Below are 15154 nucleotides of genomic sequence, written 5' to 3' on the forward strand. Positions count from 1 at the left end.
CTTGCTTACCTTTTTTTTTTTTTGGCTGCATCAAGTATTCTCATTATTCTGTGTCCCCCAGTCCGTCTGTTCGTTTTCCTAATTGATTTTGTTTGTTCCTTGGGGGGTTGCAGGAGGCCTCACGGCGTACGTGTCTGTCTCAGCACCAACATAAGTCATCACTCTGGCCATTTCCCTAAAAATTCTAAAACACGGGAACCCTCTGACTTCCAGGTACCTCCTCCCCGCCATTCCCTTTACCACTTTCATTCGACGTGTATTTTGAGCCGGAGACCGTATCGTTGGTGTGCACGCCAGTCATTCACTTGTACGCGCCCTGCCTCCTGCTCTTCACGCCTGCCTGCTGCTCTGCCCCCCGCGCATGCTCCCTCCTTCCCGCCGAGCAGCTCCCTTTAGCGTCTCGTTTCCTTGCTTTCTTGAGATAGAGTCGACATGTAACCCTGTGTGGGTTTAAGGTCCACAACGTGATGATTTGTTACGTGTGTCGCGCAGTAGGTACCATAGTACCACAGCAAGGTGAGTTAACGTGTTACTTCACCTCACATAGTGGCTGTTTTGTTGTTGCTGTGGGGTGACCTTTAGCACTTCCTGTCATGCAGGATCCTGGGCGACACATTCTCTCCCTGTTTGCTTATGTGTTTTCCCATCATCTTTGGAGACTTTCACTCCAAATGGAGTGAAAAATGGATATGGATATTTTGGATATGGATATGCAAACGGATATGGAAGTTTAAACGGGCAGTCTTTTATTTCTGCATTTTCAAGATACGGTCTTCTGGCTTTCGTGGGGCATTCATTTCCTAAGGCTGCGGTAGCAAATATCACAGGTGTTGTGGCTAACACAATGTACGTTTATTCTCTCACAGTCCTGGGAGCTAGAAGTCCAAAATCTACCTTTGGGTCCAAAAAAAAAAAAAAAAAAAAAAAAAAGGCACGGCAGGCCCACACTCCCTCCAGGGCTCTAGGGGAGAATCTGTTTCTTACAGCTTCTGGTGGCTGCCAACGTGCCTACACGTGTGGCCACATCACCAGCATCTTCACATCTCCCTGCTCCGTGTTCCTTCACCTTCTCCATGTTTGTCTGTCTCAGAACTCCCTCTGTCGCTCACAAGGGCCCACGTGATTGCGCTCAGGGCCCGGGCGATCCAGGATGAGCGCCTCCTCCGAAGATGCTTCACTCAGTTACTCTTCGCTCTGTAAGGGAACAGTCCCAGGTTCCGGCGCTGGGGGAGACTTGCTCTCGGGGGCGCATTGCAGCCTCCCCCCACGTCGTTTCCGGTGAGAAGTCATCTTTCACATTGTTCGCAGTGCGGAAGGTAACGTGTGTCTGACCCTTCTCCACCCCCCCGGCTGTCTTGAAGATGTTCCTTGTCTGCGTTTCTCAGCAGTCCTACCACGAGGTACGAGGTGTGGTTTTATGTCTACTCGGCTGGGGCTTCGGTGGTGGCGGTGGGTGGTTCTTAGCGCTTCCGGAATCTGAGGCCGGACGTTTTCGTCAGTTTTGGAAAAGGACGGTCCGGTGTTTCTCGTAAGCTCCTTCTGTGCTGTTCTTCTCTCTCCTGTACGTCAGTTGTTTGGCGATGTCCCTTATGTTTTATATGCCTTTCCATCTCTTTTTTTGTCTCCGTGCTTCAGCCTGGAGAGCCTGGATGTTTTCAGCAGACCTTTTTCTTGCTCAGTAATCCACATAACTTTAAATTTACCATCTTAACAGTTGTAAGTATGGTACAGTTGAGTAGTGTTAAGTGTATTTGCACCGTTGTGCCCAAGACCTCTAGAACTTTTTTTCGGGCCGTACTGAAACTGTACCCACCGAACACTAATTTTCCCTCCCCCCCCCACCATTCCCCACCTTGACACCCACATCACCTTCTACTTCTGTTTCTATGATTTTGACTACTTGAGACATTTCATATGAGTGGAATCATACAGCATTTGGCTTTTTCTGATGGGCTTAATTGCTTAGCAAATATCCTGCAGTCTCATCCATGTTGTAGTATGACAGGATTTCTATGGATTTCTTTTTGTTTGTTTGTTTGTTTGTTTAAGGCTACATAGTATTCCACTGTGTATACCTACCCCATTTTCTTTATTCATCTTGCAGTGAATTTGGGTTCCTTCTGCCTCTTGGCTATTATGAAGAAGGCTGGGTGAACATGGGTGTGCTAATATCTCTGCTTTGAATTCTTTTGGCTATATTACTGGAAGTGGGATTGCTTTATCGTATGGTTTCTATTTTTTTTTTTAATGTTTATTTATTTTTGAGACAGAGAGAGACAGAGCATGAACGGGGGAGGGTCAGAGAGAGAGGGAGACACAGAATCCGAAGCAGGCTCCAGGCTCCGAGCTGTCAGCACAGAGCCCGACACGGGGCTCGAACCCACGGACCATGAGATCATGACCTGAGCCAAAGTTGGATGCCCAACCGACTGAGCCACCCAGGCGCCCCTCTATTTTTAATTTTCTTGAAGGATCTCCATACTGTTTTCCATAATGGCTGCACTATTTTACATTTCCACCAACAGTGCACAAAGGTTCTGATTTATCTGCATTCTCGCCAACTTGTTATTTTCTGTTCTTTTCATGTGGCCATCCTAATGGGTGTAAAGGTCGTATCTGAGGGTAGTTTTTGATTTGCATTTCTCTTATAATTAGTGATGTAGAGCATTTTTTTAAAAAAATAAACTTGTTGGCCATTTGTATATCTTCTTTGGAGAATTGTCCGTTCTAATCCTTAGCCTGTTTTTAAAAATTATATGCCTTTTTGTTGTTGAGTTGTAGAAATTCTTTATAAAAATAGAACTACCCTGTGATCCATCAGTTGCACCACTGGGTATTTACCGAAAGGATACAAAAATACTAATTAAAAGGGATACGTGCACCTTGATGTTTATAGCAGCATTATCAACAATAGCCAAATTATAGAAACAGCCCAAGTGTTCATCAACTGATGAAGGGATAAAGAAGATGTGGTATATATGTACAATGGAATATTACTCAGCCATCAAAAAGAATGAACTCTTGCTGTTTGCAACAACATGGATAGAGCTAGAGAGTATAATGCTAAGCCAAATAAATCAGTCAGAGAAAGCTAAGTGTGCCATATGATTTCACAATGTGGAATTTAAGAAACAAAATAAATGATCATAGGGAAAAAAGAGAGGCAAACCAAAAAACAGTCTCTTAACTATACAGAACAGACTGAGGGTTACCAGAGTGGAGATGGGTGTGGCATGGGTGAAATAGGTGATGGGTATTAAGGAGGGCACCTATTGTGGTGAACATCAGGTGTTCTATGTAAGTGTTGAATCACTAAATTTGATTCCTGAAACTAATATCACATTGTATGTTAACTAACTAGAATTTTTTTTTAATATTTATTTATTTTTGAGAGAGAGAGAAGGAGCAGGGGGCTGAGAGAGAGGGTGACACAGAATCCAAAGCAGGCTCCAGGCTCTGAGCTGTCAGCACAGAGACTGATGCAGGACTCAAACTCAAAAACCGTGAGATCATGACCTGAGCCAAAGTCAGATGCTCAACCAACTGAGCCAACCAGGTGCCCCAACTAACTGAAATTTAAATAAACCCTCGAAAAATCAATTCCGGATGTTAGCATCAGATGTATGTTTTGCAGATATTATCTCCCATTTCAGAGGTTGCCTTTTCACTCTATTATTTGCTTTGATGCTCAAAAGTTTTAAAATCTGATGTAGTCCCATTTGTCTGTTTTGCTTTCATTGCCTGTGCTTTTTGTTCTGTTCAAGAAATCATTGCCCAGGGCGCCTGGGTGGCTCAGTTGGTTAAACATCTGACTCTTTTTTTTTTAATATAATTTATTGTCAGATTGGTTTCCATACAACACCCAGTGCTCATCCCAACAGGTGCCCTCCTCAATGCCCATCACCCACTTTCCCCTCTCCCCCACCCCCTATCAACCTTCAGTTTGTTCTCAGTATTTAAGTCTCTTATGGTTTGCCTCCCTCCCTCTCTGCAACTCTTTTTTCCTCCCTTCCCCCCCCCCCATGGTTCTCTGTTAAGTTTCTCAGGATCTGCATATGAGTGAAAACATATGGTAACTATTTTTCTCTGCCTGACTTATTTCACTTAGCATAATACCTTCCAATTCCATCCACGTAGCTACAGATGGCCAGATTTCATTCTTTCTCATTACCAAGTAGTATTCCATACACATCTGACTCTTGATTTCAGCTCAGGTCGTGATCCACGGTTGTGAGATTGAGCCCTGCTTTGGGCTTTGTGTTGAGTGTGGAGCCTGCTTAAGATTCTCTCTCTCTAGCTCGCTTGCGCTCTCGCTCTCTCTCTCTCTCTCTCTCTCTGCCACCCTGCCCCCTACTCTCGCCTGTGCTCTCTCTCTCAAATAATAATAAAAAGAAATCATTGCCCACACCAATGTCATGAAGGTTGTTCTCTGTTTTCTTCCCAGAGTTTTATGATCTTAGGTCTTCTGTTTGGATCTTAATTTCAAGTTAATTTTTGTATATGGTGTAAGAACCTCATTCTTTTACATGTGGGTATCCGTTTTCCCAGCACCATTTGTTGAAGTCCTTTCCTGACTGTGTAATCTTGGCACTCTTTTCAAAAATCATGTAGCCATTATACAGGGTTTATTTTTGGGCTCTCTCTGTCTTCCACTTGTCAGTATATATGTCTTTATGCCAGGACCACACTGTCTGATAACTGTTGTTTCCTAGTACGTTTTGAAATCAGGAAGTGTGAGGCCTCCAACTTTGTTCTTTTTGGATTCTTGTGGCTATTAAGGGTCCCTTGAGATTCCATATGAATTTCAGGTTTTTTTTTTTTTCTTTCTGCAAAAAATGCCATTGGGATTTTCAGAGGGATTGCATTGAATCTGTAGATTGATTTAGGTAGTATGGACATTTTAACAATACTGAGTCTTCCAGTCCAGAGCATAGGATGTCTTTCCATGTATTTGTATCTTCTTTGATTTCTTTTTGCAATATTGTGTAGTTTGTAGTTTACAAGTCTTTCACCTCCTTGGTTAGGTTGGTTCCTAAGTATTTTTTCCTTTGTGATGCTCTAGTAAACGGGTTTGTTTTCTTAATTTCTTTTTCAGAATGGTCATTGTTAGCATATAGAAATGCAACTGATTTTTGTGTGTTGATTTTGTATTCTGAAACTGCTGAAATCATTAGTTGTAACAGGTTGTGTGTGTGTGTGTGTGTGTGTGTGTGTGTATTCTCTAGAACTTGTTGCATAATTTTGTGTCATCTGTGAACAGATAATTTTAGTACTTGTTTTCTAACGTGGATGCTGTCTTTCTTTCCTGGTTTAATTGCCCTGGCTGGGATTCCCAGTAAACCTGTTGGATAGTAGTGGCAAATGGGGGCATCTTTGCCGTTGTTTCTGCTCTTGGAGGGAGAGTTTTCCATCTTTTGCCATTGAATATGATGTTAGCTATGGACTTTTCATATGGCTTTTGTTATGTTGAAGTAGTTTCTGTCTGTTCTAGTTTGTTAAGTGTTTTTATCATGAGAGGGGATTGAGTTTTGTCGAATGCTTTTTCTGTGTCAATTGAGGTGATGTGGTTTTTGTCCTTCATTTTGTTAATATGGTGTATGACATTGATAGATTTTTGTATGTTGAGCCATCCTTGCATTCCAGGGATAAATCCCAGTTGGTCGTGGCATATGATGTGTTTTTTGATGTGTTGTTGAGTTCAGTCTGGTAGTATTTTGTTGAGGATTTTTGTGTCTATATTCATCAGGGATACTGGTCTGTAGTTTTCTTGTTGTGCTGAGGAATGAGTTTGGGAGTGCCCCCTCCTCTTCAATTTTTGGAAGAGTGTGAAGAGACTGATACTAATTTTTTAAATTTTATTTTGGTAGAATTCTCCGCTGAAGAAGCCATCTTGTCCTGGGCTTTTTCTTGTTGGGAAGTTTTTTCTATTACTTGCAGTCTCCTTGTTATAGCTCTGTTCAGATTTTTAAAAATTACTTCATGACACAGTCATAATACATTCTATGTTTCTGGGAATTTATCATTTCTTCCAGGCTGTCCAGTTTGTTTACATGTAATTATTCATAGTAGTTTTCTATAATCCTTTTTATTTCTGTGAAATCAGTTATGTCCCTTTCTTCACTTACTACAGTTACGTTAGGCTTCCCCCTTTTGTTCTTCATTATTCTAGCTAAGAGTTTGTCAATTTTGTTGATCTTACTAAAAAGCCAAGTCTTGGTTTCATTGATTTTTTTTTCTGGTTTTCTGTTCTCTGATTTATCTCTGCTTTCTATTTTTCCCTTCCTTCTGCTAAATTTGGGTTAGTTCTTTCTTTTTTCCCCCTGATTCCTCAAAGCGTGAAGTTGGATTGTTGATTTCTTCTTTTTCAGTGTCAGCATTTACTACCACAGATTTCCTTCTTAGGACTGCTTTTCTGCATCCTGCAAGTGTCGGTATGCTGTGTTGTTTTCATTTGTCTCCAAAGTTTTCTAAATTCCTCTCTGATTTGTTTCTTTGACCGTTGGGTTAAGAGTGACTTGTTGCGGGGCGCCTGGGTGGCGCAGTCGGTTAAGCGTCCGACTTCAGCCAGGTCACGATCTCGCGGTCCGGGAGTTCGAGCCCCGCATCGGGCTCTGGGCTGATGGCTCGGAGCCTGGAGCCTGCTTCCGATTCTGTGTCTCCCTCTCTCTCTGCCCCTCCCCCGTTCATGCTCTGTCTCTCTCTGTCCCAAAAATAAATAAACGTTGAAAAAAAAAAATTTAAAAAAAAAAAAAAAGTGACTTGTTGCATTTCCAAGTATGGGTCTATTTTCTTTTTTTTTCTTTCTGCTGTTGATTTCTAGTTTCATTCCATTGTCAGAAAAGATATTTTATATAATTTCAGTCTTCTTAAATTAATTTTGTGGTCTATCCTGGAGAATGCTCCCTGTGCACTTGAGAAGAGTGTGTATTCTGCTGTTGCTGGTTGGAGTGTTCTGTGCCTGTCTGTTAGGTCCACGTGGTATGTAGTGCTTTGTGGTTCAGCTGCTCTTTCCTTATTTTCTGTCTGGCTGTTTTGTCCATAACAAAAGTGGGGCTTTGAAGTCCCTATGAATATTGTGTTGCTGGTTCTTCCTTCCGTTCTGTCAATGTTTGTGTCATGTATTTGAGAGTTCTGATGTTAGGTGCATGTGTGTTTATAATTGTTGTATCTTTCTGGAGAATTCACCCTTTTGTCATTATATGATGTCCTACTTTGTCTCTTGTGACATCGTCTGCCTGAGAGTCTGTGGAGGCTGCTAGAACATGACTACCTTGCTCTCTTTACATTCTCAATTGCACGAAATAGCTTTTCTCTGTTCTTTCACTATTAGCCGGTGGGTATTCTTAGAACTAAAGTGAGTCTCCCAAACTGCATGTAGCTGGATCTTATTTATTTATCCATTCAGCCCATCCATTCACATGTAATTACTGATATGGGAGGACTTATTTCCACTTGAATTGTTTTCTGTGTGTCTTATACCATTTTTGTCCATCTCTTCCTCCCTTGCTGCCCGCTGTTGTATGCTTTGTGGGTTTTGGTTTTTTTTGTTTGCTTTTGGTAGTGACAGGTTTTGATTCCCTTCCCATTTCCCTTCATGTATATTTTAAAGAGATTTTCTTTTTGGTTACCATTGAAATTACATAAAACCCCTTAAAGTCTTAAAGTTATAACAATCCGTTTTAAACTGATAGTAACTTAATTTCAGTCTCCTGCAAAAATTCCATGTTACACCTCTGTGACCCCAACCCCATTTATGTTGTTGATGACACCTATTACCTCTTTTTCTATCAGTGTATAGATTAGCATAGATTTATAATTACTTTTATGCTTTTGTTTTTAAATATCTACACCAGATTTAGAGTGATTTACATGCCTACATTATGTTACTTCCAGATTCTCTATATGTATCTTTTCTCTTCCCAGGGAGTTTTATATTTTCTGTGGTTGGATTTAATGACTTGTGAGATGTTCTATAGCTCTCTGAATCTGTAATTGTGAGGACTTCCAACAAAGCAGATTATTCAGGGAGGAACAGGAATCTTCTAAATTGGTATCCCACTGTGTGGAATGTTCATAGTCATTAGGGTAGAATATGATTCTTGCTCAAATAAGTTGAAGGCATAGTGAGTTGATGTCCATACACAGGGAAATGGAGGTGTAGACGCAGTGTATCCATGCATGGGAAGCTCAGAAGGAATGTGGGAGGGCAGTATGAATTAACAGGGATGCCTTCCAGAAACATAACACTGACTGGAAGAGGGAGGTGCAGAATGTTTATAGTGTTGTGTCATTTTTGTTGGGCACACGCACACACACAGCATATTTACTAGTCTTTTTTGAGTATGTAAAAATCAACATGTGACAACAACAAACATCTGGAAGAATGTACTTCCAGCTGATAATAGTGGTTATGAGGAGGCTGGTGGGGACCAGGACTGGAGAATGGGTGTCAGAGCTGTTTCGCCCCATCTGTAATGTTCTGATTTTTAAAAGGGAAGATGTGTTCATCTTTTTGTGGAGGAGTTCCTTTGCCCCAGGACTCCTCAGAGGCTTTAGTCAGAAATGCATAGGAGTTCCCAGATGGTCATTGTGGCCACCAAACCCTCCCCTGCTGACCGGAACAGGTCAGCTGGTCACCAGGTTGAGGAATGCTCTATAGGAAGCCATGTAGATATACATGGATAATCTTCATGTGTGGAGGTGTGGAGGTGTGGGTGAGGGAGGGGACAGACTTCCCCTCAATTCTGCCCGTGAGCTTGGTGTGCCCAGGACAAGGGGACTCTCCAGTACTGAACAGGCGAACCGTGCTGAGCTGCTCACTCCACCTGGCTCTGGATGTGTGGACTGAAGCGGGCAAAGCTGCCTGGGCTGAGAAAGGTCAGGGCAGCAGTGGGTCTCCAGCCTCTCTCCCTCCCTCTGCTCCAGGCACGTGCCTGTGACACTGCCCCTGTCTCCCACAGATTCGGTGAGCCTTGCCTATCAGCGGGTCCAGAAAGTAGACTGCACCTCCCTGAGGCCCGTCCTCATTCTGGGGCCCTTACTGGACGTGGTGAAGGAGATGCTGGTGAACGAGGCGCCCGGCAAGTTCTGCAGATGCCCCCTTGGTAAGGGGCACCCTCTGTGCCTACTGGGCTATGTCCACCTGTCCCCTGGGGCTGCGTTCCACGGTGTTTCTGAGTCCTCCTGACTTGGGTCACATTGCTGTGTGCCTTCCGGATCTTCCTCTGGAAGTAAGGATGGCAGAACTGCTCTTCTGTACAGTGTCCTTGCCCAGAATGTGCTGGGACAGCTCACCATGCCAGGGGGCATCCTCATTCCCGTGTCTGTGCTTTGCAGAGGTGATGAAGGCCTCCCAGCAGGCCATCGAGCGGGGCGTCAAAGACTGCCTGTTCGTCGACTATAAGCGGAGGAGTGGCCATTTTGATGTGACCACGGTGGCTTCCATAAAGGAGATCACAGACAAGGTACCTGTTGCCTCAGACCAAGGGTTAGGGTTTGAGCATTTGGACTTGGATGCCTGGCCCTTTTGGATCTCTGCCTTGCGTGTTTCTTGGGCCTTCGGTGAACTTGCCTGTGTCCCTTTAGTCCAAGTCGCTCTCCTCAGGGGTTGCCCCCACTGCTTTTGTGTGCTTCCACGGTCACCAACAGGATGCTAGTCCCTGCGCACCTGTCACCTCTGTCCCTCTGAGGGGATCTGATGGGAGCTTTGAACTCTAGGAAAGCCCCACACGGGGGATTCTACAGCAGGGTCCTGCATCTGCTCTGCTTATGTGCAGACGTGTTTACGTGTGCCTTGTTCTGGGGACAGGGTGTCCAGCCTCCATCAGGGTCGCTGCCCCTGAAAGGATTAAGAGCCATTTCTGTGTGTCTTTAAGGCTCTTGAAGGTACTGGGGTCCGTTTGCCAGGCAGCAGGAGGAAAAGTGGGGAAATCTGGAAGGGATATTGGAAAAGCAGCTGTTGAAGGTGTGGCTACTCCTTGGTCTCCTCCTCACTGAGTGTGCTCCAGTTAGGAGTGCTCCAGGAAGGTGGAAAGCTGGCCGATGTTGGGCTCCCTCTCTGCAGCTTGCGGGCATCGGGGAGAGCCACGTGCAGAGGGCCTGTGGTCTTTCCTTGGCTCACACTCTGCCCGCAGGCTCAGGGAACCCCGGGACACGTTTCAGTCACAGCCACTCAAAGACACGCACTCCCCTTCCCTGGGGCAGGCCCTGCTGAATCTCCATGTCTTCTTTTGCTCAGTCTGGCAGAAGTGAGGCTTCTGAGGCCCGGCTGGGGGTGGGCTTTAAGAAAGTTCCCTGTATCTGGGCAGAGGAAGGACAGGAAGTTTGGAGGTGGGCCGTCCAGACCCCACTCCACTCTGGCTCCGAGCCTTGACCACCATCAGAGTTGACAGCTTGCGGGGGAGAGATTTTCTGGGGTAAAGCTCCCCATGGTTTTTCCTACATGGTCTTCGTGGAAGACTGGTCATGCTGCCTGGTTCACGGGTAAGACCTTCGTGTTTGTGTATGGAGTGAGGGAGAGCAGTGTGGGAGAGGTGGGACCCAGCAGTGGCAGAGAAAGGCAGGAGGTGTCCTCAGAAGGGTGTCAGTGTTTCTGAGGCCCAGCCCACCGCCCCCTGCCTGTCCCGGGGCACTTACTCTTCCCCCTCCCCCCCTCAGAACCGGCACTGTCTCCTGGACATCTCCCCCCATGCCATCGAGCGGCTGCACCACATGCACATCTACCCCATTGTCATCTTCATCCACTACAAGAGCGCCAAACACATCAAGTAGGTGCCCGGCTCGGCGGGGGCTCGGCAGGGGCCTTGCTGGGGATGGGGCTGCTGGCTCAAACGCTAGGCAGTGGGGGCGGACGTGGGAGAATGAGACGGGCAGCGTGTGTGGGACCCTCCCTGTCTCAACGCTCAGTCAGGCAGGGTTAACCAAGCACAGCCCTCCTCCCACTGCACCTTTGCCCTCTCTGGTTGCTGCCACGGTTCCCGGAGTATGCGCGGCTTTGTCTGCTCTGCTTCCTGGGTGTCCCACCCCTCTTTGCCCTTCCGCCTCTCAGCTTGGTGCTCACGGGGACACGGTGACTAGCTGACCTGGGCTGGATCCAGGTCTGCTAGGAGCTGGCTTGGGTCATGGATGAGCCTTTGTTTTCACTGAGCTTTAGTTTTCACACTGGTTGGGCAGACAGCTCGTCAAGCCCTCCCCTCCATTTTGCCTTTCTGGGCTTCTAAGCTTCCGGTTCCTGCACCTGGGGACCAGCTGGGGGGCAGGGGGGTCTGTTCTCTGTGTGCCTGCAGTGGGGCGCCCACCTCCCCCCTACTGCCCAGAGCACTCCATGGGGCCTGCAGGCTGTCGCTGTGCTTTACCAGAGGAGCGCATGGGGCCCTGTTGACAGAGGCCCTGTTACTCGGGAAGGCGGAGGGCCCGGGGAGGCAGGAGACTCAGCCTGCTTCTCTGGATGTCTGATAGGGAGCAGAGAGACCCCATCTACCTGAAGGACAAGGTGACTCAGAGGCATTCCAAAGAGCAGTTCGAGACGGCTCAGAAGATCGAACAGGAGTACAGTAGATACTTCACAGGTAGGTGTGGTCTGGCCTTGTCCACCCGGGCTTTTACCCAGGCAGCAACAAGTTCATCTCACAGCACAGGTGCCGAGCGTAGAGCTCCAGCATTCTAGTTGGTGGCTGCAGCCATCTGCCCTTCACACCCTCCAGGGCGCTCCACTCTTGCCGTACGGTTTGGCGAAGAAAAAGCTGCACTCTTACCAGCTTTGATCTTCGAAGCACCGCAAACCGAAAGAAGCACTTCACTTTGTGGCTTTCAACCTCTGATGAAACCAGTCATTTGTGGTGGGGTTAATTAACACTGGGCTCGCAGAGGCAAGGACCGTGATTCTAATTCACTTGTAGGGACTGTTGTGATCTGGTTTCGTGTTTCTTGTGCAAAACAGTGGGTCTCAAAAACCAGACTCGGAGCTTCTATGTATGTGTATGGGAGTTTCAATCTCTAATCTGTCACAGACCAGTATTTAGTCAAATATGTTAGTAATTACTAGAGAAATGAAAATTTAAAACTCCAAAACTTACAAAATATAACCTTTGACTTTCTTCTCTTAGTTTCAACAGACATAAAATTACTCTTGTCACAGTTCGACAGCAGTTTCTAAATGCTCCCTGTTTCTGTCCATACCTGTGGGAAGTGGCCGGGGACCGTTTTGTCTACTGGTGCTGTTCCATGGAGCACACTGAGAGCTCTGGGCTAGTGTCTACGGGACCTCTGGTGTTGAAAGCCTGCAGGGCAGGGCTGGCCATAGCTGGGGACGTATCATCATCTTGCCTGGGAGTCTTCACTGGCCTATGGGGATGCCCCGGCTCCTTAAACTTATTCTTGTTTCTGGAGAATCCTGCTGCTGATTGAACCATCGCAACAGAGCCCCAAACTGCTTTCCCATGTGCCAGGCTCCACATTGCAAGACTAGGCAAGCCCCACCCAGGGCATGCGGTGAGAGTGTGCAGTTGGTGTGAGCGGGCAGATCCTGGTCATCCCTGTTACAGGGGCCCACGAAGCCTGGCAAAAGAAAAAAATTTTTTTAAAGTTTATTTTGAGAGAGAGCGTGAGTGGGGGAGGGGCAGAGAGAGAGGGAGAGAGAGAGTATCCCAAGCAGGCTCTGCACTGTCAGCGCAGAGCCCAACGCGGGGCTCGAACCCACGAAACCGTGAGATCCTGACCTGAGCCAAAACTGAGAGTTGGGTGCTTAACCAACTGAGCCACCCAGGCGCCCCTGAGCCTGGCCAAATTTGACACCAACCTTCATCTGAGCCCACATTTTCAGCATCCTACTACTCAACAGCTGAGCAGAGGGACAGATAAAAAAGCCAAAGTTATTTGCACTCAACTCTTTTCTTTCTCTTCCCCAATTTCTTGCTGATGGAAGAGAGCGAGGAAAGAAAACCAAGCAGCTCCAAACAGGCAGAAAACCAGAAAGAGTAAAAGATGTATTTATTTGCCACAAGCCTGGGGTCTCACTCACTCTGAACTCAATGATGTGTTTGGGGGCTCTCTTGCAGGGGTCATCCAGGGAGGAGCCCTGTCGAGCATTTGCACTCAGATCTTGGCAATGGTCAATCAAGAACAAAACAAAGTCCTGTGGATTCCAGCCTGCCCGCTGTAGAAGAATGCCACGCTGGAAGTCGCTGCGGCTTGTCTGCCGGCATAAACGTCTGGCCCAGCTCCTTCTCAGTGACTTGAAAGTACAAGTCTATCTGTATATAAACATGGAGGGGAAGGACCTGTGCACATGGACTCCGGAAGCATCTCCTCTGTAGACCCAGGGCCACAAGTGAACAGGATCCGGGCCGAGGCCATTGGACTGCCTTCCTCTCACACATGTGCTTTAAGACAAAATAAAAAAACACAAAAGACTTTTCGATAGAGGGGTTCAACACCACCCTTTCTTTAGCCAGCCGATCAGAGATGCTGCAAAGACAACCTTTCAGATCACACGTTTACAAGCCTTTTCTAAGTATTGGTTGCTTATGTTTACTTGAACGGCTCCATGTTGTTGGTGCCCAGCCCTATCCCTCTGTCAGCCACCCCCCGTGTTGCTTTGGTGTTGGGTTTTGTTCCTGCTTTTAGCAAAATGACTCTGGAACCTCGCTGGGGCCCACTTTGCTCTGGGAGGTTCCTGTCGGTGGGACCAGAGCTTCAAGAAACTTCCCACTCCACGGTGGCACCTCTCCTGGAAGGGACACGGTGACTGCACAGGCTTAGCCACTATTGTGGCAGGACCAGTGCCTTTGTAGGGCCGAGTCACCAGCAGCCGTGTTCTCCCTTCCTGCGCCAGGAAGACCACGTAGGCTTCCTGCACCCTCATTGCTCGGGCTTTCTGTCCTACCTTCCGTGTTCTCTCATTTCTTCTCCATCTGTGATTGTTGCGTCCGCATTCTACCTGGGGTTGCCACCACACCGTAGTTCTGGGCAGGGTGTTAGTTAACCGAGGGCTGGCGCGTGCTACTGGGACCTCTTCAGCTTCTGTAAATAATGACCGCTTTATCAGTGCAATTTTTGCAGGGTAACTCTTAAACGCTGGGGGCTGGGGCAGGTACATCAGCTGTCTCTGATGTGAAGACACTCGTGTTTCAGACTTTGAACCCAGAGCGCTTAGGGGAAGCTTAATGCCGAGTGTCCTCACTGTCAGACATCTAGAGAGCGGCTGAGGACCTTCTTAGTCCCGGTGACCGTGCTCCCAGCATAAACACGACCCCACAAGAACGTCTTTGTTGGGGGTTTTGTTTTGGTTGGGTTTTCTTCTTCTTTTTTTTTTTTTTTTTTTGCACTTCTGATGCTGGATATCTCCGGCTGAAGATTTGATGTGGTTCCTCCTTAAACTGTGCGTCCTGTTAATAATAGGTACTGTACTGGGCTCCGTGGAAGTGTCACTGGGGTAGGACCTATATTTTAATACTATTCCTAACATTTCATTTTACTAGCAAGAAATCTTTGATTTCATTTTATTCTTTGTAATTCTAGACACTAGATTGTAGATTAGCCAAACTGACATTTTTTTAAAAAAAGGGATATATTTTCTTGCACAGTTGTTCAAAAAGAGACATGTGTCAGTCCTCAGTGCTGCCCTTTGTTTCACAGGTACGCATCGTCTTCTAGCTCAGACAACCAAGACAGACGGTGGGCTGTCTGCGGTCCCACCTGGTGCCCTCTGGCTGTCTCTCTGGGTTGTGGCCCGAGTGGGACTGTGATGGTAGTGTGCACAGGTACTGTTCTGACAGACTGGGATTTTCTGTACTAAAACCTTACTTTGTATCAAAAGTTACACAGACTTTAGTACAATAAATAAAGGTCAATTTCCGTAACTTGTTGAAATGAAGATACCTGTTTTTTAAATTGGTTTTCCGTCTGTTCCCCGTCCTTCGGCTCTCTGCATGTAGCCGGAATTGTCTGGTGTGCGAGGTTCTCTCCAGCGCCTGTGATACTCAGGAGCCCCTTTGACCTGCTGCCTGCACCCTCAAGCTGCTTACATTCAGAGCTGTGAAGAGCAAAGGAGATTTGAAGGACACGGAGATCCCCTAATGTCCTCAGTAAGGAGAGGAGGCCCAGGTCAGGCCCGGGGCTAAAGAAGGCCGCGCCTGGTGTGGGGGCTGCACTGTGA

At 46.7% G+C, this 15154-nt stretch overlaps 1 protein-coding gene across 3 annotated transcripts in view; it reads left to right on the top strand.

The window, feature by feature from the left end:
* The window catches only part of DLG5 (discs large MAGUK scaffold protein 5), a 127400-nt gene extending 112528 nt beyond the window's left edge, over positions 1-14872 (top strand). For all 3 annotated transcript variants that reach the window (XM_030334944.1, XM_030334948.1, XM_030334946.1), the window contains 5 exons: positions 8961-9104; positions 9337-9464; positions 10657-10766; positions 11458-11567; positions 13056-14872. In XM_030334944.1, the coding sequence (XP_030190804.1) occupies positions 8961-9104; positions 9337-9464; positions 10657-10766; positions 11458-11567; positions 13056-13159 (596 nt within the window). In that variant the 3' untranslated portion in view covers positions 13160-14872. The remainder of the gene's footprint in view (positions 1-8960; positions 9105-9336; positions 9465-10656; positions 10767-11457; positions 11568-13055) is intronic.
* Positions 14873-15154: the final 282 nt, after the last annotated feature.

This window comes from Lynx canadensis, chromosome D2 (assembly GCF_007474595.2).
Source record: "Lynx canadensis isolate LIC74 chromosome D2, mLynCan4.pri.v2, whole genome shotgun sequence".
Taxonomy (NCBI): domain Eukaryota; kingdom Metazoa; phylum Chordata; class Mammalia; order Carnivora; family Felidae; genus Lynx; species Lynx canadensis.